At 38.8% G+C, this 27,589-nt stretch overlaps 1 protein-coding gene across 3 annotated transcripts in view; it reads right to left on the minus strand.

The window, feature by feature from the left end:
• Positions 1-27,589, minus strand: part of TNKS (tankyrase) — a 113,211-nt gene that overhangs the window by 15,541 nt on the left and 70,081 nt on the right. For 2 of the 3 annotated variants that reach the window (XM_046939853.1, NM_204340.2), the window contains 12 exons: positions 21,375-21,469; positions 19,086-19,152; positions 18,578-18,764; positions 16,435-16,556; positions 15,843-15,934; positions 15,687-15,765; positions 9,784-9,955; positions 7,971-8,050; positions 6,874-7,019; positions 5,626-5,791; positions 2,236-2,455; positions 1,604-1,713 (listed from right to left, as the gene is read on the minus strand). In XM_046939853.1, the coding sequence (XP_046795809.1) occupies positions 1,604-1,713; positions 2,236-2,455; positions 5,626-5,791; positions 6,874-7,019; positions 7,971-8,050; positions 9,784-9,955; positions 15,687-15,765; positions 15,843-15,934; positions 16,435-16,556; positions 18,578-18,764; positions 19,086-19,152; positions 21,375-21,469 (1,536 nt within the window). The remainder of the gene's footprint in view (positions 1-1,603; positions 1,714-2,235; positions 2,456-5,625; positions 5,792-6,873; positions 7,020-7,970; positions 8,051-9,783; positions 9,956-15,686; positions 15,766-15,842; positions 15,935-16,434; positions 16,557-18,577; positions 18,765-19,085; positions 19,153-21,374; positions 21,470-27,589) is intronic. The other variant, XM_046939854.1, reaches the window with a different exon arrangement.

Consider the following 27,589-nt stretch of genomic DNA (forward strand, 5'->3'; position numbering starts at 1 on the left):
AGTAAAATTACTGGAGGAATACAGTGTAGAGATTAAAAAAAAAAGTAGGCAAGAGAATGAAACCCAGAAATAGCAAGCAGAAGAACAAAGAGTTTTGCTAATGGATTTCATTTTTTCTTTCAACAGCAATTAAGTGACTCTTAACAGCTCTAGAAAAAGCTTGCTCTGAATGGTTTGAAATTACTGCTGACCTTATTTTTCCTCTCTTCCAAACTTTTAAAGCAATTGCATTTCCTCCAGCTTCTCTGCCACGACACAAAACCCTACTGAGAGTCACACATAATGAAGCGTTGGCTGGGAGCACTGAAGACACTTCATGAGGAAAAGGTTATGCCTGTGAAACCTGCCAGCCATGAACATCTGAAAACAGTATTCATCTGTCTGCCTCCCATTACAGAGATCTGAATGGGCTGATAACAGCTCAGAAGTATGGGGAACTACAGGAAAAGCACTGAAACATAGCCTCATTAACTTTTCCTAGAGAGAGAGCAGAATAACCAAATTAGACGGGCATTATGATTTTTGAAGTGATTATCAGCTTGAACCAATCACTTATGTTGCCATGTGACAATAAAGAATGTTTGACTGTCATACAGAATGTGTGCTTTGGTTTGCTTTGCTTTGAAAGAGCAAGCACAATCTTTGCATCAGAATATCTCTCTAGATCTAAGCAATGTGCCGGGCACTTTGTATTTATGATTAAGGTTGATGAATGATATTGCTCGATATTAGGACCAACAGTGAAAAATCATGGTGCTGCACTTTTAAAGCTTGAGCAGTATTCAGAGCTTTTTGCTCTCTAGGACACCAAAAGCCCAGAGTGAAAGAACCAATGCAAATGATGTAGGCTGTATTTCAGTGACACACTCAGTAGAAAGAAGGTGAACACTGCACTTTTCCCCCCGCCTTCCTCATTCAGATCCCAAAAGAAAGCAAATTATGTGGATCCATTAAGAATACCTCTCCTAGATTTTGCTCTTCTTGCGCTATGACCCTGCAGTAACAAAGTATATAACTAGATTGCAAAATCCACCAGTTTTTGAGCTTATGTCCTCTGCCTAACCTTAAGCATGCTGCTAGGATCTTCTCAAGCACCATCTCTGTACAGTTCCTTGCAAAAGCTTTTACTCACCTCATCTGCAATTAGCAGCTGCTTTTGAGGCAACTGTGCAAGTGGTATGCACACAGACCAAGGAAAGAGGACCTGCCTCATCCAAAATAGTTTCAATCAACTATTGCAGCCCCACTGCAACAGACATGATCCCCTCTCCCTTCCACGCAAGTCTTTCAGTACCAACTTGAATTCTTTCCTATTTCAGCAGTCACCCACAATTTAAAACCATTCAAAGCTTTGCATCTGCTTGCTTGCACAAAGGCTACCTTCAAGTGATCTTTCCAAACTGCTACACCCAAATACGCCTCACTAAGCTACATCTATGGGACTAAAAACAGGATGCACATCAGCAACTTAGCTCAACAAATATTTCATGCCATCAGAGGCTAAGGTTGTTCACTGCAAGAGAACTGCAAAATAACCAGCTTTGAATATGACTTCTAGGAGCTCCCTAATAGTGTGTCCACAAGCAAAAGTGCCTGTACCTACCCCATAGGATGCTGCATTATGTAGAGGTATTAATCCACCTTTGTCCTGGGCATTAACATCAGCACCATGCTCAAGAAGGTATTCAGCCACTTCCAAATTGTTGTAACCAGCTGTAGAAAATAAACAGGAAATTGAGTATTAGGAGAGGTTCAGCAAACAAAAATTGTAAGGCAGCGAAGCTAAAGCATTTTTTCAACTGCAAAAGCTCTTTTTTCCTAGTAACCATATTAACAATATGGTTACAGGTGCCAGTTAACAATACTCTGTATGGTGAAGTTATCCTTGAAGCTCTGCAACCCCATCTTATGATATTATGGGAAGCAGACAAAACATACAGGCTCTCAACAGTGGTGTCACGTGCCAATACAAGAAACAATGGGTGCACACTGGGACACAAGAGGTTCCTGGTGAACATCAGGGAACACTTTACTTAGCGAGTGATGAAGCAGTGGCACAGGTTGCCTAGAGAAGCTATGGAGTCTCTCTTCTTGGAGACCCTCAAAGGCCATTTGGACATGGCTCTAGGCAACCAGGTCTAGGCACCCCTTCTTGAGCTGAGGGGGTTTGAACAGATAACTTCCAAAGGTCCCTTTCAACCTCAATCATTCTGTGAAACACCGTAAGTTGCTCACCTGCAAGATGTAGCGGTGTTGAATTTCGTCCCTGGGTGTCTCTGCAATTGATATTTTCTTGAGTACACAGCTTCTGCACTCGAGCCAGGCACCCTTTCTTGGCAGCATCTAGCAAAGCAGCATCTCCTCGCAGTAAGTCCTGGATATCCGTGTCTCCTTCTTTCACCAAATCTAGAGGAGTGTTCCCATCTCGATTCTTCTTTGTTGGATCAGCTCCATGCTGCAAAGAGCAAAGTGCAATGCTGCCGTCACAACCACAAAGAGTGCACACAAATATGTCACTATTTTGAAGCACAGGTGAGGCAAGGGATTTTGCCAGTGCAGCTGCATACAGTACATAAATCCAGAAGGACAGTATGCCAATCTTGGCTAACGAAGCCAGGATCTCAGGTTCACTGAATACAACCCTGCTGTTGAAAGACATTTTTTGGACATATGATCTATAATAATATTCATTTCTACACTTCCTATTATATAACAGCACGATCTCAAATTGTTTACAGGTCCTGCCAAGTGGTAAAGAAAACATTTGGTGGGCCAGCAAAAAAGTGGATATAAAAGACTGCTGGAATATACCTGTGCACATAAAACATGCAAATCAAGCAGAGAAAAGAACAAACTACCGGAGCATGGGATAAAGAGGGGAACAAACATCTACAGCATGAGTTGCATCCATGAACAATGTTGTGGGAGGACAGCTCTTTCTCTGTTCACTGCTAACAGTCATGGAAAGATCAAACACAGATAAGGCACAGGCAGCTGTAGGCGTTTTAGTTCTTTGGTTTGCTCCTTCAGAATGATCAGTGATATAACCCCTGCCAGCAAGTCTACCACTGGCATTTCTCACCAGTGATGCTGGCTACGTGCTTGGCTACTGTGAGCCACAGAGAATGAGATGGGGATGGGAAGAGCAGAAAGAATGAACCATCTCGTACTCAGAAGCATTACAGAAATGTTCAAGGTGAAAGGGGTAAGCAGAAAGGGACAGAAAAGAGGCAGAGCATTGATTACACAGAAGCAGATCAGCATTTGTAGCACTCTTAAGAAAAGAGGGGTTTTTTTGTTGTTCATTTGTTTGGCAAAAAAGCTTTTCAAAACCAGGAATGACTTTCCCAGATACAATCTTAGATTCCTTAATTTTCAACTCAAAGTCAAACTATTCAAACATTGTCACGAATAAATATCTACGCAAAGAGGCTGCAACTTCTCAGACTCCTTCAAAATCACAGAAGCAAACAAAGGAGCCATTTCAAACAAAGGCTTTGAAAGTCTCTCCAAAAGGTCTGTGTGTTTTTGTTTCGTTCTTTACACAGAACAGGGTAGAAAGAGCACAAGTCAGGAGAAATGAGTCTCAACATTCACAGCTCAGCAGAACTGACAGCACTGCCATTTGGCATGAGGCACACAGCATGAGAAGCCCTGAGTAAACTGCAGCATGAGCATGTATCCACGGACACCCAAAATCTTTACAAAACCATGTCATCTTAAGGGCGCATTCAGCTCTTATGCAAGAGAGTTCTAAAAGGAAGATTTCAGCATTTCTGTATTTCCTGTGGTACATTCATTCACGACCCTTTGAAGCTGAACATGAAAGATGGCTATATTCCCACTTAAATGATCAGAAAATTCCAGAGATCTCCAGTGCCTGTAAGGTAATGCTGTGCTTGAGCAATTATAAGCGCTCCTAAAGCTTGAGCAAGCTCCTGTATTCAGGTGGTACTAACATGGCCGTTGTTGTGTCTACTCCACAGCTATGTCCGCACACTTTCTGGTTTTTGCTGCTGATGAGTTTTTAAAAGATGTGGTCTCTCAATCTGAATCTGAATACTTATTTGGTAATCAAATGAAATAATTGATGAGATTGGTGAGAAATATCACAGAATCACAGAATTGCAGGGGTTGAAAGGGACCTCAAAGACATCAACAAGATCAACGTATTGCAGGTTCCCTACAATAGGTTGCACACATAGGCATCCAGATGGGTCCTGAAATATCCCCACAGAAGACAACTCCACAACCTTTCTGGGCAACCTGTTCCTGTGCTCCGTCACCCTTATCGTAAAGAAGCCCTTCCACATGCTTGTATGGAACTTCCTATATGCAAGTTTTAGGCCACTTCTCCTTGTCCTATCACTACGCAACCACTGAGAAGAGCCTGGCCTCATCCATTTGCCTCCCACCTCCCTTTAGATATTTATAAACATTAATCAGCTCCCTCCTCGGTCCTCTTTTCCCCAGGCTGAACAGACCCAGGTTACTCAGCCTTTCCTCACAGAGGAGATGCTCCAGGCCCTCTGCTGGACTCTTTCTAGGAGATCCCCATCTTTTTTGAACTGAGGAGCCCAGAAATGGACACAGTATTCTAACTGTGGCTTCACCAGGGCAGAGTGGAGAGCATGGCCAGCAGGCCCCTTTTTTATGCACTCCAGGATACCAGTGACCTTCTTGGCCCACAAGGGCACACAACTGGCTCATGGCCAAGCTGTTGTACACCAGAACACTCAGGTCCTTCTCTGCAGAGCTCCTCTCCAGCAGTCATCCCTTAACCTGTACTGATTCATGCAGTTATTTCACTTCATGTGCAAGACTCTACACTTACTCTTGTTATACTGGGCTTTGCAGCTGCAAGAGGAAAAGTAGTGTGCATGTAAGAACATTTTAATTTTAAGACAATCCACATTCTTACTTATTTATATTTTTAATGCTGTGCTTCAAGAAATGTGAAGTCATAAGGCTATAATAGGAAATAGTATTGGTAAGAAACCCACTACAACCCACTTCTACCATCCCAAGGTGACCTTATGTTAAGAAGTCTCTCAAATTCATAGAAACCTGTTGGCATTACCTCATGCCTTTTACAACTTCTGCTGATCAGGAATATTATTCCACAGGCTATTAATACACATTTCCTTCAGAATGTTGATAGATTGTACACTGACTTAACAGTTGTAGATCTTTTACACGTCAGACACCAGGTAAGTCTCCACCTGCAATTATTGCTCTGTAACACACTCTTGCCTGTTTCTACAAAGATTTACTTAACCTCAAACTGTTCCAGAAGGGGTGAATAGGTAAGGATTTCTGGTGTTTTTTGTTTATTTGGCTGTTGCGGGTTTTTTTTTTTCCTCCTTTCCCAAACAAATTCATATTTATTTATTTCCATTTTTTGAGAGTCCTGTCCTACTTGGTTAATAGCATCAACTGGCCGCGTTGGACCAATCTAATAAAACTACTGGAAAAAGCAACCATTCTGAAGATTCTCTGTAAGCAAACAGACATCACACAATCAACTGACAACTGTAATTCACAATGCAAGTAAGTTTGAATGCGACCTTCAACAAAAACAAAACATATATTGAGAAACACATTTAAAAATGCCAGATCACATACTTTTAATAGCAGTTTGCAGATTTCATATTTTCCTTTTGCTGCTGCTTCATGAAGAGGAGTGAATTTCCACAGGTCTGCTACATTGACAGAAGCACCATGCCTCACTAAGAGTTCAGCTACTTCGTAGTGTCCGTAAGAACAGGCGTTGTGCAAGGGAACTAAGCCGCTAATCAAAGATAAAGTTTTAATAGCTACAGAAAACACAATCCAATATGCAATCACAAAATTCCAACAGATAAAACATTCACTGGACAGTAGTCCACATTTTTCAGACTTCTATGGCTTTATTTCCTTGCTATTATTAAATGAAACAAACATCATCCTTGTCCTTCAGAGCCCATATAGAAGGCTTCTAAATGCTTGACAAACATCAATGTTGCTTTTGTTAGAAGTGGCTTTAATGCTGTTAGCAGCAGCAAAAAACAAAGTTGCAAGAATTACTACAATCTGACTACATACAGTTGGATGAAAATTTCAGAAAAGGTATAAAACTAAGCAATGGGTTTGAAGCACAGTTATTAACAACTACACACCCACAGAAAGATGCATGAATGTTTCTTTCAAGGGAGAAATTGATCATTCGGTGCTGGAAACGAATTATCCCTCACCCTGAAGTCCAATATATTAAGAGTGAAAGATCAAACAAACATACTATTCCACGCAGTCACTTTGCAAGAAATCAATTAATAAAAAGATTTGTAAAGGATTTATCTTATCTAACTGAATAAATAAGATAATAATAAAATCTAACCGAATCAGAGAAATGGTCAGAGACAACCCTGGTATTTTACCTCATGTAATTCCAAACTAATTTTAGATCGCCTGAAATAACTGAGAGGCTGCTTTTAAACACTGCAAAATCTCTGAAATAGACAGGGGGAAGAAGAGAAGGATCATGGATTACATTGTCAAATTTGTGACAGACTGTGGCTTTGCCAGAAAGTTATAATTAACTTAATAGCCCACTGGCTCCACACAATTAATGTCAGAAACAATGCAGAAGAATCATAGGATCATTTAAGATTGGAAAAGACCTCTACGATCATCCAAGTCCAACCATTCACCACTACTACCCACTGAACTATGTCCCTGAACACTACCCCCACCTTCTTTCTAAGAAGAAAGAAACAAAAACTTTTAAAAAGAAAAAAATGACAGTTGCTGAAATTCAAACCAAAACAAAGAGAGGAGGTTGAAATCTCACGCTCATAGAAAACAATAAGAGTATATCACAGAATGAAAATATACCCTTTATCTTTGGCATGCACGTCTGCCCCATGGTGCAACAGATACTCCACCACTGATACTCGGTTATATCCCGCAGCAAAGTGCAGTGGTGTCGAATGACGGCCTTCCAAATCTCTACAATTCACATTCTGAGGGCTGCAAAGTTGCTGTGAAAGGAAATCAACACCCATTAAAGGGCTGGAAAAAAACAAACCCACCCCGAATAAGAAAAGACACAAAGCAAGCAAAAAACCCTAGCCCCCATCAAACATCACAATACAAAATTTGGTTAAATTATTATTATATACCAATTTTTTGAAGTTAGATTTCAGGAAATATTCCACATTAGCAAAATCAAAAGTATAACTTATCTAAATTTATGTCTGAAAGTACTTTCTTAACAAATAGGACTTAAGTGATGGAAGCAGTATGAAGACAATCCTAACACATTAGAAAGGTAAGCCTCTAAGTCATCAAGCACCAGGTTGAAGTCCATGTAAATTTCTCCAGAGAAGCTACCAGGTCCTGCACATGCTGTCTTCACAAATCTAGAAACACTGAGCTCAGCAGTCAAAGCAGTTGTTGGTACACAAAACTGCTGCTGAGTGTTAATATACATTAACATTAAGGTACTGAATCTCAAGCTGTGACCATGTAGGATGGTCTATCTGCAGCCTATTTTGCCTGAAATGTCAGATGGGTGCATGAAAGCTAAGACCAAACCTTCCTGCGATGCCAGCATTTCATGGCATAACTGTTCATCTTCAGAAAAGGATGGCTTAAAATGCTACGTCTCACCTTCTAACACTTGTCTGCTTGCCTTCTGATTGAATCATAGCTTGTTGAAGAATTATGGCTGTGTATGAAACAACACCTCTGATTCCAACAAGGACATGGCTGAGTGAAGGACTCAGAGAATGAACCACCACCAACACAGAGAAACACCGCAGCACATCCCAATGTCCAGCTTTCTAGACAAAATATCAAGAAATTGTCCTTCACATGTTTTATGACTTACCATCCACTGGGCACTTCTTCTACAAACCTTATGTGTAGTGGCTTCCACAAGGACTGCATAGCAATAAAGTGAAAAATTAATATGAAATGCTCCAATTTACCTTCACAGTTTCCAAGTCTCCAGCTTTGGATGCTTCTAACAACCGGTAATCCACATCAGATGTACGCACAGGTGTACTCTCTACACACAGAAAAATATATTTTAGGATTTTAGGATTATTAATTATATTATCTAGTGCTCAACATCTTCCAAACTGGGAACATACATCTGCTAGCATTTGTAAGAATGCTACTGGAGTTGTGATGTTCAAATACGAAGAGCCTAAATGGCTGAGTAAGGAAGCTTAGTTTCAGAGTGAATCAATCAGACTGGGGCTCTAGAGCTGACATCACTCTGCCATTTCTGACATTTCATGGCTTTGCTAATTCTGTATATGGTAAGAACGACATTTCTGTACTCAAGAAATCTGTGTGTTCACTGACCTGGATTCTAACTTCTGCTGAAGTTCAAAAGCAAACTGAATGAGGCCCCAGTGCACACTTAGAGTTAAATGTGTTCATTTCAGCATGAGTTACAACTTAAGGCTGTGTGAGGTTTCAGCTCTCACCTTAAAGTTATTTACTTTAACCTACTCCCCCCAACAGCACTGCCACCTCAGCATCCTGAGGCTGAGATGAGATAAATGAGACTAAGTACTACACTGGATTCAAAGCTTCACTCCTTAGCAATACTTTAATCTCCTTTCTGGACTCCTATCCTTGTCTTCGCAAGACAGTCAAAGAACAAAAACAATCTAATTACTGAAGGAAAGAGAAATTTGAATTCCACACACCCATTAAAAGAAGCAAAACTAGTAGAATTTTCTAATAATTGCTTGGAAAAAAAAAAAGGTCTCTTGATGAGCTTTCTTACAGCTCTAACTCAATCTTACAAGAATGAATACGTTGTAATATTTTGTAAATAATCTCAGCATTTGCTTGCTAGCTTTGAATAACACAGAAAATGTCAACAACACTACATTACTGATGCCAATAACTTTTAAAATGTTTTTTTAAGCTTTTGAATATCTCAGTCTTGAACAGCTTTATGGTTGTAAGAGAAAGACTGCAGTGTTTTCAATGAAAAGACATACAATATAACATCTGAAATAAGGTTTCATAGAGTAGACATTGTGAAAATGAGTTTATAATTCAAACTGAAGTGAACGTTTCCTGAGTACTTCTAAGTTTACAATTTCAAAATCATGTGTTTACTTATTATTTATCTCCATCATTCTTCTCTCTCTGTACATACACACAGTCATGTGCACATTTTAAACAGGTAGCACTATCCAAATAAACTACATCTCAATAGTGGGTGGGTACGCTGTAAAGTGCTGAAGGAAGTGAAGTGCTGAGGTACAGCAGGTTTTCTCATCAATCTGCCTTCCTTAGGCTAAACACATATCCCACTGAAAAGTAACTGCTCTTTGGTAGCTACTGATACAGTTCTTCCTACTCCAAAACATTAAAAAATGACATGGGTAAAATGATGCATATGCTCAAAACACTGTAATCTAAGTGGTACCCAAAGCACTTTTACAGTAAAATCCTTCCTTGCTGGACAAGCAACAGATTGAAATGGTTTATTAACTATCAATATTTTTCTGTTTGTGCACTCAATCTCAGGTGAGTAACAGCAGTGCTTTTTTTCAATTCTTGTTTTGCATGGCATCTCTGAATTGAGCAGTTATGGATTTTCGTTTCCTTTAGGAATATCATGCAGAACATACTGCAGATGTGTGTGCAGATGGCAGAAGGGAGGAATGAGTAAACTACGGTAAGTCTCTTGCACTGAAAAAGAAATGAGATCCACAGCCATAAAAGAAAGGGAGAGGCCGAAGTTCAAATACACAAGTTCTTATTTTTACATACCACTTAGAATCTGTTGCACTGCTTCATTTCCTATCTGTGCCGCTGTGAATCCTTGTAAAGAGATGATGGAGGGATCAGAGCCATAATTCAGCAGGAGTCGGCAGGTTTGCAAGTGACCTGCTAAAGCAGCCCTGTGCAATGCTGTTTGACCAAGTGTGTCCAGTGCGTTCATCTGAAAAATCAGCAGCAATGTAAAACAGACCATTCTCAAAATTAAAAGCCTGCACTTGTCCCTGCCTTTAATAGGAAGAGCAATATCAAGAATCTCCTGGCACACAAGTTTATCTATCAATCCCTCTGTGTGGCAACAAAACAAAACGATAAAATATGTGAACATTCCAGTGTAAAGATCATTTACTGCAGATGCTTTCTTGTCTTTTGAAAAAGGTAGGTTGTTTGTATGCGTGGTTATCATAAAACACAGATCCCCAAAACCATACTTGAAATAATGAAAGAAAAGAAAGAGGTAAGTAATGAAACTATTCAAATAAATTACTATATGTCATCTTCTGAAGAGGAATTAACATGACTCTCAATCAAGAATTAAAGCAAAGATGTCATATTAAGAACTCTATGGGAGGAGGAGGAAGGGAAGAAGCCGGATACAAAGTCCTCATTTTTTGTAATTTTACAGAAACATTAACTTAAAGTGGATATAAATCTATTCAACAAGACTGCGTAAGTAGGCAAAATCAAGCAAAATGATGAAAAGGTATTGCTTTCAAAGAGTGTGATATAATGGGAACCTATCTGTCCGCGAAGATCTAACAGAGAATCTCTCTCACTGAAAGCATTGCCATGGGCTCACTATCAGAGAAAGGAAGAGAATAATAAAGAGCTCTAAAAAGAGGGGGAAAAACTATAGAAAATAAGCTTTCAAGAAGATACTTTGTACCTAGCAACCATTCATGACAAACTTGAATGCAGATATCCAACAGCTTTTTTTTTTTTTTTTAATCACTATGAAATATGTAACTACTCTGTATTCTCTACAACTAACTCAGAACCTGCTATCTATTTCAAAGCCTACGGATCGTAGGCTGTGAACTGCATGAATAATACTCTGTTACTGTAAAAACCAGCCTTTTTACATTACTAAAACCTCTATGGTGGCAGCAAAGGTTTTGCTAGGTTGTCTCACCAAAGACACAGCCTTCAAATCCTACCACCTTTCTTTCCATGAAAAGCAGTGAAAAAATATTTTTGGTTAAGACTAAAATTTGATTCAAAGTGAAGTAATTATACAGCAAGTACTATTACTTGAGAGGGTTAAAAAATATACAAGTATTTGCAATACGTCAATATCAACGCACCAGAAAGAACAACATAAGACAGACAGTTTTGCCATTGTTTGAAAGCCTTTTACATCTCCAAACAATTCTACAGGCTGGTATAGCAGGAATTTCTCAGATCACAAACCTCTCTCCCAGGAAGATGTACAGGAGAACAGTTCTGCTTTCTTCTAACCATGCTCAGCTGATGACTCTCTCATGGGATTATCCTAAAAGTTTTGTTTTAAATAAAATCTTACCGCCTTCATAAATATTAACTAGATGCTGAATGCCCCAAATCCATAATTTTGTTCAGGTGATGACCCTCATCTCTTTCAGGACATCAGATCCATTTCGCTTACAGATAAGGCCACGGGCAGGAGCACAAGTCTGAAGCTGTGTACAGTTAGTAGCAAAGAAAGTGCTTTGTGGATAAGTGAGGCTTGTGGATTCTAGAAGTAGATGGTAGCACTGAGCTAGCCAGGAAAGACAATCATAGTTAACATTTTCTATAACACTGGATTCCTGTATTCAGTACTCCTATATGGAACAAATTGTGGAAGAACAGCAGCGACGCATCCACACCGCACAAACTGATAGCAACTGTGACCTGGAAAAAATGCTAATATTCACTTGAAAGGAACACTGGCAACTGGCAAAGTCATCAGATCCACCATATCACATGTCTTATACAGGTCTCCTTTCACCTTCAAATAACTATCTTTGTCAACAATCAACTCTTGTGGTAGAGGAACCGCAGCCATCTGAAGACATGCATGCGGTCTTCTGGGGCAGGCAGGGCTGTACCTGACCAAGAGGAATGCATGCACCAAATGAAACTACTCTTTCAGGAAAAGAGAATTAGACTTTGCAGGGCAATTTCAAGGGAAATACGTTCACTGTGAAACGGAGCTGCTCTCACCAATCATCCAGATCTTGTCTAAAACAAACCCAAAAGAAACTCAAGAACGTATCCCACTAAGGTTGAAGGCAACAGGATTTATTTCAAAATGAAGACCAAATAGAGCATTTAAAACAATCTGACAATCAGGAGATGCCACTGTAAATTTGTAATTCCTGAAAGAAATACAAATAGAAGTTAATCTCTCAAAAATCAAACCTAGTAAGATATGTATCTGGGTTAGCTGATCTTCAATATTAGCTCTAAAAACCTAATGTGCCCTATCAAATTCAAAGCTGAAGTTTAAACTCTATCTGACAAAATGCAATATATTCAAGCTGTACTGTCTTATTTGCGTGCCAAGAAGATAAATAGTTCTAGTTGTACTAAACAAATTAAAAGCATTCAACTGGTTCTCTTTTTATGTAGTCTGGAATGAGAAGGTAGTAGTTCTTAATTACTTTACACTCCTTGCAGATTTGTCAGTAAAAGCGACTGATTTGACAGCTTTTATTCCACATCTTACTGTCTCTGGATCTGCCTTCTTCACCATTTAATATGCACACGGTTACTCCATTGCTCAAATTGCAATATAAAAGTGGAATGGTGCTATCAAATGAAAAGCATTTTTAAGTAAGGCTTCTCATGGAAAGATATCATTGCACACAGTATATCCCATATACAACTCCTTCTGTTGTTTCATTTTCCTCATCCTAGCTATACATTTGCTCAATAAATCAGTGTCTGATGATAGGTAACCATTTTGAAGAGACTTTTCCTCCCTGAACTATGGTGACTCAGAGCATCATACAGAGAGCTATAACAATATTCCCTTTGCTGTCAAGCACTCGTTGCAGCTCAGCAGCAGTTCAGGAACCTTTTCTGCAAGACATCATAAGCGTATCACCTTTTGTTGGTATCAAGTGCTCTAAATACGTTCATACTCCTTGACACTACAAGCAGCACAAAACACAACAGTTTCCAAGCTGCATTTTTCTATGAGGTTCTTTCTGAAAGATACACATTCTAAGAATCTGGGATGGAACCCGTGCTCAGACAGCAGTTCCAGTATCACAGCACCTTTCCCTGCAATGAAAGAGTTCTAACTGCTCTTCTTCTGCATTTAATTTACAGACAATTTGTAATCTAATCTCTTTTTCCCCCTCTTTATGTAGCATTATAAATAAATAGGAGTGAGTCTATGTCAAGGGGAGAAAAAACAAAAAAGGTCTATTTTCACCCTGAAAGCTCCTGAATGACCCAGATATTTTTTATACAGATGTCCATTTGTATAAAAGCTTAATATTAATGTCACTATGCTAGGTTATCTAATAAGTGAGAAAAGCTGACCAACACAATCACAATAGAGCACACAGTTAGTTTTTCATGTTAGCTATCACGATCCAAAACCTACTCCATTTCTGAAAGCAAATTTATTTTTTCAGTGCTTATTATTCTTGTGTCTACCTAAAATCTGGAAAGCTAATCACAGAATTGTTGATGTTGGAAAAGACCCTTAAGATAAAGTGCACTTGAAGTAACGCTACCAAGTCCATCACTAAACCACATTCCTAAGCATCACATCCACAAATGTATTCTACATCAAAGTTAATCAAAAGCATTTTGAGTCTGTCGTGTGTAACTTCTGCAAGCTCAACAAGCTAATGAAAGCATACGCACCGACCTCAGAATGGATGTTGTGTGGACATACCACATTAATGTGCAAGTGATGTGAGAGACTTCTTAACAGTACACATTACAAATTTGGTCTGTGCCCTAAGTAAGGGGCACAGATTTTTTTTGTTCATTCCAAACTAACTCCCTAACACAGTTTTTATTATGCTGTCCCACCTTCCCAAAACAAAAGAGCATATTCAAACAGACGCACTTCACGTTATCTCACTTTTGCTGTCTGACACAGAAACCCTTCATGAAAACAACAGGATTTCCCCTCCATTCCTGAAGCAACCTCAAATGATTCTCAACCCGCAAAGCTTTACATGACTTTGGCTCCTAAGTCCACCACTGGATGCTTTTCTGTGAATCAGTTCCATTTGCCTTCTGGTACCATATTTCAAGAAAAAAAGTTCTGCTCTAATTATTCACCTTTTTCAAATTGTTAGTCTCTGCTGTTTTCTAAAAGTATTTTAAAGACAACTCATCTAGTATCCTTCTTTTGACAGGATAAATGATTTCAAATTAAAGCAAATATGACAGGCCTCATCCATCTACCCTTCAGTGAGCATTTGTTACAGGATCAAATGGGAAACTTCTATGAAAATATGAAAACATCCAAATTGGTTGAAGAACTGTAAGTACTGAAAGGGGAAAGTCTTTTCAGTGATTGGCTGCACGATAATTTTGTTTATTATTTTCATTAATGATCCTGGCACAGAACTGTGCTGTAGAGCATGAATACAAAAAACATTAAAAAAAACCCAACATCCTCTGTGAACTACAAGACCACAGGCTGGATCTGCATACTACTGTGTCATATATATTAAAAAGGCAAACAATCCCAGAATGTGTTGATTAAGGTATTTACATGAGAGATATGGAAATGTCATCATAGAAGGCAGCGGGAAAACAACTTCAATTTTTGTTGCCTGAGCTACAAGATTCACTCCGGTGCTTCTTCTCCAACGAGAAGAGTTATAAGGATGATAATGACAATTCCCTTATGAGGGAAGACCAAGAGTTAAGAGCATAACCTATCTGGGAACTTCACAGAGCTTCATAAACCTTAATGGTCCACCTTTCACTAAGAATCGTGACTGCATTATTTACCATTTTACAGCTAAGCAACTTAGGACACAGAAAGAGGGACCTGTTCCAGTGCAGTATGCACTGCAGTATGCAGGAAACATACACGTAGCTTCAACTAGGAGTAGGCACCTGTCAAGTGTTTGAGTGCTTTGCTGGTCACAAATGTGAATGGATTTACTAAGAATAACATAGGAAGCATATAACAAAATAGTAGCAAAGAATTAGTTTCAAGGATAATAACTACACCTGTATTTGCATACTGTCAGTTGAAAAAAAGAAAAAGAAAGAAAGAAAAAAAGCCCACTGGAAAACAGCACTCAGGGCAATTCTTTAAATAACTGAATCCTTCATCAAGATCACTCAGTCCTCCAGTGAATCAACTGAAGCTCAAAGAAAGATTAATTCTGAAATACTTCTGAAAGATGCTAGAAAACAAACTAAATAAAGAAGTCTATACTCTCCTCTGCCTTTATCTAATAACTTGCTGTACATATGCTTCAACACAGGCTCACAAATTACATTGTTAAGCATCAGTCAAGGGCTAAGTGGGATGCCAAAACAATCAAGAAATGCAGAAGGAAGCAAGCGCTAAATGATGACTAGCATTAAATTACCACATTCAGCATTAGCAAACTCCTGCATTTGATACTTTCAGGTTGTCAAAAGAAGGCAACAAAAGTCAACCATACGAGCACACTTATTATAACTGAATAATGAGATTCATTAAAAATGAATTAAATGAACTCCCAAATCCTATATTAAATTATTTGGAGAAAAGTCCTGGATTTCATATGACATTCCTGAACATGCTGTACTGATGTAAGATAAACATCGTTCAAGACTGGTATGAGAAGCACAAGACATTCGTGCACAAGGCAACTGCTATCATGCAACCTAACACTGTATTTAACTGATATAATCCTCCCTCTTGCCTTCTCCCATAATACATATTTGGATATATTTACCTTTGCTCCATGCTTATGCAGAACTTCCATGACATCATTATGAGCTTTCTCAGCGGCAACATGCAAAGGTGTCATGAAACTAGATGAAGAAAGAGAGATTATTTTTACATTCCTATGGCAGAGTCCTTTGAAAAAGTAAAAATTTCAGGAACGTACTCTTTGTTTTTCTCATTAACGTTGGCTCCTTTCCTGAGCAATAGTTCTGTAACTTGCTTCCGCTTGGGATGCACAGCGGCCACAGCACAGTGCTGCAAAGAAGTAAATATAAAGCACCATTTCAATGACACAGATGGCAGAAAGCTTTGAGATCCGTGATTTCATGTCTTAATTATTCTGCTAAACATCAGACTACAAAATTTACAAACAAAATGTGATATCTCTGCCTGAACACATAACATACTGAGCGTTTTCTCCTGCTAGGAGAAAGACGTGTGTTTCATGTAGTACTTTTCAAGTCTAGCAAAACACAACTGACCAACAACACAACAGTCTAATGGGGCAGAAGAAAGTGAAAACAGGTGAGCCCTGGCCAGAAGGTTTCTACAATCAACCAGGAAAAGAGAAAAATGTGATAAAAATCATATAGTATTATTTCTATAATTGTGATTTATTTTTAAAATACAAAGGGTTTGATGGCAAATCCCCAATCTCAGATGATGAATAGATTTTCATAATGTAGAAATAATATCTCAACTAGTACCACCACCACATTTATCACAAAACAAATGGATTGTCCCTGCAATCTTACCAGAGCAGTCTCATGTGACTGTGGCTGCTTAAAATTGATGATCTCCAAAGCAAGTGTTTTTTTCACTTTGGCTAAATCTGCCTCTCTGGCTGCTTGCAGTAAAGAATGCCCTTTGAATTCATCTGTTGGAGAAAGTGATGCATTTAATATTCAGCAAATCACTTTTACAGATATTACTCAGAAAAGGCAGCTAGAACATATTAGGAGGCAGCAAGAGAATTTCTGTACATCTTTGTATGGTGGCTGTCCTGGGATGCAGAACATGAAACAGAATGTGGTTTAACAAAATCAAACTGACATTCTAAAGAAGAGCAGAGATTCCCTGAGTAAAACGCTTATCATTTTTCTCCCTCTTTTTCTTCAACCATTAGATATTGAAGGCATATATAGATAATTCAGCAGTCACGTGTTCAAGAGAGCATACAGCTTCTACATGCTCTGCAGAAAGCAAGCCTTATATAGCTGCTTTTTCAAAACTTCAATGTATTTATAGCTATAAATAATTCAAGGTAAAGCCTTAAAGTATCACTTAAATAACTGTTCAACTATAACTGTATAACTACTACTAAAATAACTGTAACTGTTCAACTACTCATCTTAAAGAAAGCTACACCAGCTAAGCATTTGAAGCCAGTCTGCACCAAAGATTTTGAGTGCAGTTCTATCTTTGTAAGTGCACGAAGTTTTATGTTTTAGGTCATAAGTTTTTCAGTTCAGCAACTAGCTTGTTTAAGTTGAAAATTATTTCAAGAAGGACGAAAAGCATTTCTCTTAAAATATATAAATAAGAGGCAGGCTAACAACGAGGTCTGAACCTGGGAATGAGAAACAAAAAGCTTAGTCATCTCAGTATAAATATCAGTTTTGCTTATACATTTCTTTTCATAAGCAGGCTTGAAATGCCAAACTTGCTAAGCAGGGCTTTGTTCTCCCAATCCTCTTCACATCCAGTGCATTTGTGGTTAAAAAAATTTTCATTTCAAATAGAATTCAAATTTCTTTTTAAAAGACACCATTACACAAAACACAACTAAAAAGAAATCCTGAAATAATGAACATATTATTCCTGAAACCAAAGAATTCAAGAGTATACTAAACATGTTATTTTGGATATGCAAATATAGCTTGTTTCATCAGAGAGATGTCAAATTTGTCACAAAGTTCAGATTTTTGTACACATTTCAGTGGTTATTGACAGATACAAATCTTTCCCTAGCCCCCTCTACTATCTACAAACACAAAAACAGAACCAAGTTTAAGTAGATTTACATTTTTACTTGTTGGTTTAAGCAACTGATAAATCAACCTGCTTCAAAGTCAGAACCATCACCTCCCAAGCCTGTCCAGAACAGAAAGGTCAGAAGTAGCTGAAAGATATTAACCCCAACCTCTTTTCTCCTATAGGAAAGCACATGATCTCATTTCTGCATTACCACCTTCATAGGCAAAGAACAGTGACAGACAGCAACCTGACTAGCTGTGACCTTGAGTAGTGCAGGATCACATTCTTAGTTTATCAGGGGGCTTCTGCTGTATTCAAAAGGTGACAGAAAATCAAAAGCTTACAAGTGAAGCAATATATAACTGAGTTCAGAACGCACTTCTCAGGAAGGTCTTTTCTGTAACTTCATAATGTCTTCTTTCCATACTTTCACAGTTCATAATGATGAGAAAACAAATTGCCAAAAGAGGGCAAATGAAGGTAGACAAATTCAAATTAAAGCCGAAGCATATTATGTAAACAGCATGAGGATTGCAAAGACTACAGAAGAAGGTGCTGGAATTTCTCCCTATTCAAGCCTGCACAGCAAAGCTGTATACCTTCTGGAAGTTATTCTAAGCGTTCAGAGGTTCCTATGTGGCTTGATGAGACTTTAGGCATAAAAATCACCAATGGACACTGATTCAGCAGTATCTTCTGGCCTTAAAAATTTTATGTGAAAAAAACCCACCAGACATTAAAAAAATATGGTGTATTAGAGTATGCATATATATAGAGAGAATATATATACTTCAAAGTAATAAGCATAACTACCATTCATCTGCTGTTTTGCAGCTATCTGTGATTTATGAGGCAGTTGCTTTGAAAGGAAAGCACCCCTTTACACCCACCAATAACTGTTTCAAATCTGAGCATACTTACAGGTCAGCCTCTCCCTTAGCTCAGGTGTCGGAGCCATATCGACCGCACTCTTTCCATGGCAGTTGACTAACGTGGGATCTGCACCGTGACTCAGCAAGAGGGAACAGACTTCTACACGGTTCTTGGAAGCAGCCTCGTGCAAGGGAGTAAATTGCCAGAGGTCCATTGCATTAACGCATGCACCGTGCTAGCGCAGGAAAGAAGGCCTTCTGTTAGTAGGAAGTCATCTTCTACTATTAAACTTGCACACATTTTCATTAGAAAAACCAGTTTTTATATTATATATAAAATCATATTACTTAAATATAAATAAGTATATAAATCATATTACTTAAACTCTACAATCTCCCTAAATAAATCAGGTAGGGAAAAACCACAGATGCAAAGTTGCATGCTTTCAAAATTACAGGATGCTTGAAACCTGATAAAGATCTTCCTTTTCAACTGTGGTATGAACAGTTCAAACACATCTAAATTTATAATAATCACTTTCCGTCCTCCTGCTTACCTTAAGTAGTAGCTCTGTAACTTCATAGTGTCCATATGAACATGCGTTATGAAGAGGCACAAGACCACTGTAGGACAGAAGGCAAATGACAAATTCATTCAAATGGCATTTTCGAAGTACCATTTTATCCTTAGTGAGAGATGAACTGAAATCAAATTAAGCCTGAACATTAAGATATTCAACAATTAAGACTGACAGATCACCAAAAATATCTAAAGTTCTCAGACAAAACATTATTTAAGAGTGTCATTAAAGTATTTTTTTACTTGCAGGCCATGGACATTCAATCTACCAGTAAGATTAGTATTAATTGCCTTCAAAATTATCTTTCGTGAAGCCACTAAGAGGAGGGGGGAAACGTCCCATTCCACATTAAATTTGCTTTGGAGAAGTCAACGTTCTGTTCTTGCTTAAACTTGCATTCCTGTTTATATAAAATGCTGTATATGAAAGGCAGAACTCATCAGATAATGCTAATGTAACTCCTGGGAATATTATGACAATGTACAGATACCCATATGCAGCAGACTGAAATCTCTGCTCCAGACTGTGGAATTACTTCATTTTACTGCATTTTTCACAGTCTTACCTATTTAACTCTGCAAGAGACTTGTAAGAGGGTCCATGTGTTTTCTGTACAGCTATACTATTGGAGGCCATACTTAAAAATAGCACTAGTGAAATAAACGAAAGGGATCTAGTTACAAGCACAAGATATGTAATAAAAAAAATCATGCGCTGAAAGGAATATGCAAAGGGGACGGTTATTACAGAGAACCAGAAGAGTTTAATTCGAGCCAAGCAAGCTAAGCTAGTTATGGCTCAACAAATCAGAATGCATAATACACTGAGAACAACAATTAAACCTTCACCATTTATGAAAAATAGTGGGTGCCTCCCAGAATTGCAAAGTTAGCAGAAAGAGCATTGAGAAAGCAAGGACCAGACTAGCTTGCTAACTTACAAATTATTTATTCATATGAAACAGTGGAAACCAACCAAATCAACAAACAAAACAACCCCTCCCCAAACACTGCAATCACGTGGTGCCACTTAAAAAAAAGAGAAGGAGATTACTGGGCTGTTAAACATACCTCAGTATATTTGAATTGTTTAAACTGCTTTCTTTCCCCTTTCTTATCCTCTGCTCAAGCTCAACTTAATTACTTTTCACATGGCAATACTTTCCAAGTAGACCATTCCAGCCTCATTAAAACAGCTATGTGGGAATGTTCTACGAAGTTGCACTGAGATTTCTGAAAGGTGGGAGATACCTAAACTTGCTTAAAAATCTCTGGTTCTACCAACAGGTATTACATGCATCTTTACTGCATTTTTGTGGCATACATAATGTGTCACGATGCATTTTAAGACACTCTAATCAAAGCCACTAAGGGTAAATGCACAGATAAAGTGCTACAATAATTAACCTTCAAGAGCTTAAGTATGCTTAGGACTACTTCGGGGAGTTAATTTAAAATCTTCTTTAACACTAGGCTGGCTCAATCCTGGTGATAGCTGGAGAGCACACTCATTAACACACCCCGACAAACCTCAAATACGAACCATATGTCTTTAACCAGAAGCCTGATTTCTGCTGTAAGGACTAAGCTTCCTCAGTCCTATCTGACCACTGTGAGAACTCACCTCATATTTCAGAATCATGCAGCTAACAATGTACAATACATAGCTCCAGATTTCTGACTGCTGCATAATTTTCCTTGTAATTTACTTCATTAGAGTCCTCGCTACAAAAAGGGAAGTTTAGCTTCTAGTACATCTTGCTTTTTGCTTGCAGTGTTAATCAAGGTAGATCTCTAAGTACCTGTAGTTCTGAGCCCATGAGTGTTACTGTTATTTGGAATTACATCCACATATATATGCAACAAGATAACTAGATTATAAAGAAATCTAGATTATAGAGAAATTTTTCAATGCTTTCTTTCCCCCCCCCCGCAGCTCATGCATCCTCTCCCTACTACCTGCACCACAATTATGGTACCAGTCCATGATACCACAGCAAAGTCTTTGCAGGGATGCAAGGAAAAATGACTGGAAAACATTAAAGGTGTAATAGGAAACTTAAAACAAGGGCAGACAAAGCTATTCTGTTATTGGGGCATAACAAAAGATTATTTATCATGAAACACATACTTATAAGGCAGATGTCACATTCTCAGCCAACTATTTGAGATTATGTTGCAGCATTAAGCAGAGAAATAACTTATCATCTTGGTTAAAAGCAAATCATTACTGCAAATGGATTATAAACCAAGTCACTTTACATACCCTTTGTCCTTTGCGTGAACATCTGCACCATGCTGAAGCAGAAGTTGGACTATTCGTACTCTGTTGTAGCCTGCTGCTAGGTGTAAAGGAGTGGACTGTAAAATAAGACAAAACAAGATGAAGAATGGGAGCTACAGATTTCCGTGCTTCATTTCCTAATATTTAAGCACTCTGTTTCGCTTACACATTGGATCAGGCTGAGTTACCCTTTCCTTCTGTCACTGGCCAAGTCAACAAATACATAACACATGCACGCCCTGCCTGTCATCAAACCAAACCCATGTTCCTGGAGGTGGGGAAGAATCCACACCTCTCTTATTTTAGATAATGGCCAAACAATCATCTTTGCTGTGCTTTTATTTTGTTATTAATGCTAGAATTTAGTTTTATTTTTAAATGCCATCATTAAATTGGTGTTTTTTAAAGCTTCATGAGCATATTTATGCAGTTCAAGCTGCATACTCAGAGATTACAAAACTGCTTGTACGTAGTCTTCCTGCAGTAAGCGCATAAGAATCAGACTGCAGAACAAAATTATCCCGTTGCAGGAGTGTTTATATTCAGCTCTGCACCAAACAAGTTGCAGCACCTTGCTAGTGTACTATGCTAAGACAGAGAGCAAACCGCATGCAGTTCACAGTTTTCTGCAGAACACACATCTTCAGTATTAATGCATCTTAGAGCATAGTAACAGAATAATTGTAACATCCTTCTCCATAGCTAATTACTAATAATTGATAATGAAAGCTTTTTTAAGTTGACAATAATAAGTTCCAACGTTCTTATTTTAAGTTTTCATTAAGAAACAAGTTTTGTGTGCAGACTCAGTCTTAAGGAACTAATTACTTGCACGACTGGGTGATGCTGCTGCTGTTTGCTCCTTCCTAAGGTTGAGGAGCAGACTAGTTTAAAGGGATTTTTCTTACTATTTATTTTGCAGTACACAATAACACAATGCACTCCTATTCGATTAAAACCCTGTGCTTAAATCAGCCTGAACACACAAAGACATATCTCACATTATTAAGCCAAGTACAGATCTACTGTAGGTACTAAAACATCACTATATAGCATTACAGGTGAGAGATCACATTCTCACTGTTACAGAGATTAAAACAAATCCAGACAAATGGTCTCATCTGTGGGAAGCAGCAGCAAACACTATATATTCATAAATAGAGATTTCCAGGAATTAATATGCATTTTACATGACCATACTTTGGAGTAGTCTGAATGTTTTACCTTGCTAGTTTGCTCCAGAAAGAGCATCTAGTTGGACATATACCAAGTGTCCTGTGGACACACCAGAGTGATGACGCAGCTTTTACTGTCAGCAGTGACAGCACAGAGTGTCTCTAAGAAACACTTTGAGATAACTCAGTCTGAGAAAGCAGTTATGCAAGCTTCTATAATACTTACCTTCAGAATTATCTGTGCTATGTGCTACACACGCTCAAAATAAGCATCTCTAACATTCCTGACCTGAAGATCCTTAAAGCGTCTCCACAGTACAAAAAACCACCACCAAAACTAATCAAGTCCATAGCTGTATGGCTTTTCAAGTCGTTAGGATCTGTTACTCTGCTCCAAGAAGGTTTCTACTACTGAATTAACAGTCTGGAATGATCTAGGAAGGTATTAAATTCTTTCACATCTGCTGCCATTATAAAATAGCTGGTTCCTGCATATCATAAACACTAATGGAAGTGTGGGTAAAAGTTATGCCACTGTTAACAAAATATTTCATGCACTGTTTATTCTGCCAATTGCCTTGGTTGTCACGTGAAGCAAAGCAATGACATCCCAAGTCTTCTGACAGCTTATATCCAACCCTTGCAGGAACATGAGCTGCTTTGTTCTCTTCCTGAGCAAGGTCTTATGGACACCACAGATCCATGAACAAACCATGCCTTCCCCAACACACCAGGCGTTACCGAGCTGCCACCAACCACCTGATACTTAGCTTGCTTGCTTTCTGATCCATGGCACCTTCAATGAAGCAGTGTGCTATGCTGCTACTCCCTGCACTCTTCTGGAGATGGGACTGAAATCTGCCAGTCCACAAACCTCTGTTGATATTCACTTTCATATGCTTCAGGAAGGAGGAAGCAGGAAAACATCTACCTTAGTGATATCTTAAGGGCCTCCTTTCCCTTCTCTTGAGAGAGAGCATTCATTAATGGGATAGATAGACTTAATAGTTTAAAGTACTGACCTAGTGCTAAAATATGCATGCTAATCACAGGAATGAAGTACCTAAAACAACGTCATGCTACATAAACTAGTCAGCATGCAGGGATTATTAGTCTTCCCCACCTCCCATCCCAAAAGTAAGTGATGTTAACAAAGATAATACTGTTTAAAATCAATGCACTGTTTCTATAGTGCTAGAAAAGTAGAATTATAGAATTGTTTGGGTTGGAAGGCACCTTTAAACATCATCTGGTCCAACTCCACTGCGGTGAACAGGGACACCTAACAGCTTCATAAGGGTGCTCAGAGCTCCATCCAGCCTGATCTTGAGCGTCTGCAGAAATGGGGCATTCACCACCTCTCTGGGCAACCTGTGCCACTGCCTCACCACTCTTACTGTAAAAAAAACTTCCTTCTTAGATCCCATCTTAATCTCTTCTCTTTTAGTTTGAAACCATTTCCCCTTGTCCTATCACAACAGATCCAGCTAAAGAGTCTGACCCCTTCTCACCTATAGCTCCTCTTCTCCTATCTCCCCAGAGACTTCTCTCAATGTTGAACAGCCCCAGCTCTCTCCACCTGTCCTCACAGGGGAAGTGTTCCATCCCTGAGATCATTTTTGTGGCCATCCTCTGGACATGCTCCAACAGGTCTATGTCTCTTTTGTACTGAAGACTCCAAATCTGGATGCAGTACTCCAGGTGAGGTCTCACCAGCACAGAGCAGAGGGGCAGGATCACCTCCCCTGCCTTGCTGGCCACGCTTCCTTTGAAGCAGCCCAGGATACAGTTGGTCTTCCGGGCTGTGAGGGCACATTGCTGGCTAGTAGAAACTAATAATCACAAACAACAGTGCTATATACTTACTGCACCTGCCAGCTATATCAACACAATCATTTAATACTAAAAGGTGTCAAGTAACCCTTCCTCTCACATCTTGCAATACCTGGCAAGAGACTTAATAATAAGAATCCCCAGAGGGCATTTACCTTTTAAGACTCACATTCACAATTACCAAGCCAATCACATTCTCTTACATTCTAGTGTAATTAAAAAGAGTACAACTCCACTTTTATTAAGTAAAGTAGACTCTCATGTAATACACTCACATTATTTTAAAGTTTTATGGCATCTGTAATTGAGTCAAAGCAGGTACTGTGCATTTCAAGTAAGATCCCTGTACACAAGATAGCAATCACTGTCAGCTTGCATTCCTGCAATTTATACTCAAGCAATTTTTTGCCTGTGGTCTTTTTGAAAATGTATTGCCTGGGAATATGAGAAAAGCAATTTTAGATTTAAACAATGTATGTACAACAGCCTGGTATTATTCCCATTGAGCCTTAAATGCTTTTCACACTGCTTTCTTACCAACAGCTGGTTTGATGAGCTGCTCAAAGTCAGCTGCCTTTTGTCTTGCCGTCCCCTGCCCACCTACATCAAATCAAAGGAGGCACCAAGGAATTGCCGCATCTGCAGGCCGCTGAGCTACTACCTTCACTAAAATCAGACATGATATCCACGATATCCAACAAGGAATCCACAGGCAACATGGTAATGCTGGCTTCAAGCACCACCAGTTTCCCTGCCTATCTAGCTGAAGAGTTTTCAGTAGCTTTCAGATGGTAACGTGCCCCCCAGCCTCAGAACAAAGCTGCATTATCAGGTTCAGAGTGATTTTGGATATTCCATTTCACAGGCAACTTTAAACCGAAGGATCTTCTGAAATGATGTTACATGACACATGATCAATAACAGCTACAGAACTGCTTTAAGAAGTAGCCATGCTTGTTCTTGCCTGCTCTTGCTCTCTGCCAGCAGAATCTCTACATTACTCTATCCAATAACAATCTTTACTAGCGTGATTCCCTCATTCACAACTTGTCATCCCAAACGCTACAAAAATCAACAAACAAGAAACTTCTTATCACAGATGTCTTGCCCTACATCTAATTTACAACAAGATTCAGTGATTTAAAATTATCACTTAAATTTCATCTTCCACAAGAAAGGGGTTTTTTTTGCAAGGTAGAGGCAGCACAGTGTATCAGAAGTCCCCAAAGCCAACTCTGGCATTGACATATTATGGCTATACTCATGTTCAAAAGGTCCCCAAATGCACGTGCACCAATAAGGTTCTTTCTTAAACAGACAAGTATGACTTTGCACAAGATACCTAAGGACACTTGTTTATTTTGAGCTCTCCTGTAATACCCTACTAATAAAAGATGTAAAAAAAAATAAAAGGAAAGGGAGGAGGAATTAAAATAATCTTTGACATACATTTTATATGACTTTCTTACCTTGTCTATTACCTATCTTCAAGTTTGGTAACTTGGAAAACAGGTATGCAGCAAATTCCCATCTAACTTCTGTCAAACAAAACCTTTATTGAAATCAAACCACAAGGCCTGTAGAAAGCAGTCGCAATAATGCTTTAAGCTTTTTTAGTTTGTCTTAGAAGCTCCCTCAAAACAGTGCTTGACCTGCTCTGAATTGAGGGAGGGGCAGAACAGCTTCTAATCCCAGGAGGTATCTGTTCCGCAGTTTGCATAAGAGCGACTACACTAAAAGATGCCCCGACTTCTGACAAAATTACTATCTGACTCAGGTAAGCTAAGGAAAACCCTTCGAGGCACGCAAACACCTCTTTGCACTGTATTAGAATTCATGAAAGATTCTTTCCAGTCAAACAGCCTGCATCTCCTTGGTCCTGCTGTCTTACAGACTTCTCAGAAACGAACTGCATCAGTCACAAGTGTGTCAGGAACGCATTCCACATGCATGGCCGCAGTTGCTACTTTATCATTCTGATTAATGGGATGAGAAAACAAGTTGCAACAACAATGCAATCTAGGAGAGACGTTCCTGAACTTTTCTACAATACAAAGATCAGAGCTTTCCTTTGCTGCTTAGATATCCCCTTGCACAGCATGTCTTCCATTTTAATTTTACCAGGGTGCCCATTTTACACCTTCATTTTTGGACTTACGAAACTTTCTTGGAAAAAACAGCTCATTTCCATTTGTTTGCATGGCACTAAGGCTGCACTTACCACACACAAGAAAAAACTCTTCTGGAAACATAAACTTCAAATAACTCAGAATAACTATTGCATATTCACGCTATAATGCTCTTGCAAAGAGATAGTGCAGGAAAAAAAGCTTCTTAACCTCAGCAACAGAATGATGCTCTCGATGAGCAGAGAAGGAGTTGTTCTTCTGTTCAACAGTCACATGGCTCTTAAATTTCAGCCATCCAAATTGTGTAACTTCCCTGGTCGTGTCCTTTAACTTCACATCTTTGAGGACAAACATATAGACCTTGTTTTCCAGGGAGCAGCATATGTCAGCCTGCTGATGAACTAGCTGCAGGAATTTCAAACTCAAGAGATAAATAAGCACAAAGACGAAGAGTTTAAACTACTTTTCTTACACTGACAATAACAGATTAAGGAATGCATAAGTAAGGAACGCTAAGGAAGACATTTCTCACTCTGCTGTGTTTCCAGTGGTAATTTTAACTGCTTCGTCTTCAGAATACAGATAACAGTACTTTGTTGAACAGAAGAGATTTAGCATAGTAAAATTCAGAAGGACACCATGTCAAAGAGTTCACGTGGTGCTTTACAACAGCTGGCACCAAGAAAATGAACTCAGTGGTCGTCAGTTCAGAATTCGCACATCACAGAGTGTCTTAATTTAGAATTCACTCTTTCTGACTTAACAGGAAATGATCTCTGAACAAAGTGATCCACTGTTTTGAGTTGACAAAAAAAAAGTATGTCTCCACTGTAAAGAAATTCTCCCTGAAACTGAATACCTTCAGAAATGTATTCAGGTGTTGCACCATCTGGGTTGTGGTACAAAGCATGTATCATAAATGGTGTACCTTCCCACAGTATTGTGAAGTATTAGAATGTGTATGAGATGAGAATTGTTAAGTAAGAGGCAGAAGATTTATGAGCAGAGCTTTTTCAATTACATAGATTCCAGGGATAGTGGAAAGGAGAAAAGATGACAA

This window comes from Gallus gallus, chromosome 4, assembly GCF_016699485.2.
Source record: "Gallus gallus isolate bGalGal1 chromosome 4, bGalGal1.mat.broiler.GRCg7b, whole genome shotgun sequence".
Taxonomy (NCBI): Eukaryota; Metazoa; Chordata; class Aves; order Galliformes; family Phasianidae; genus Gallus; species Gallus gallus.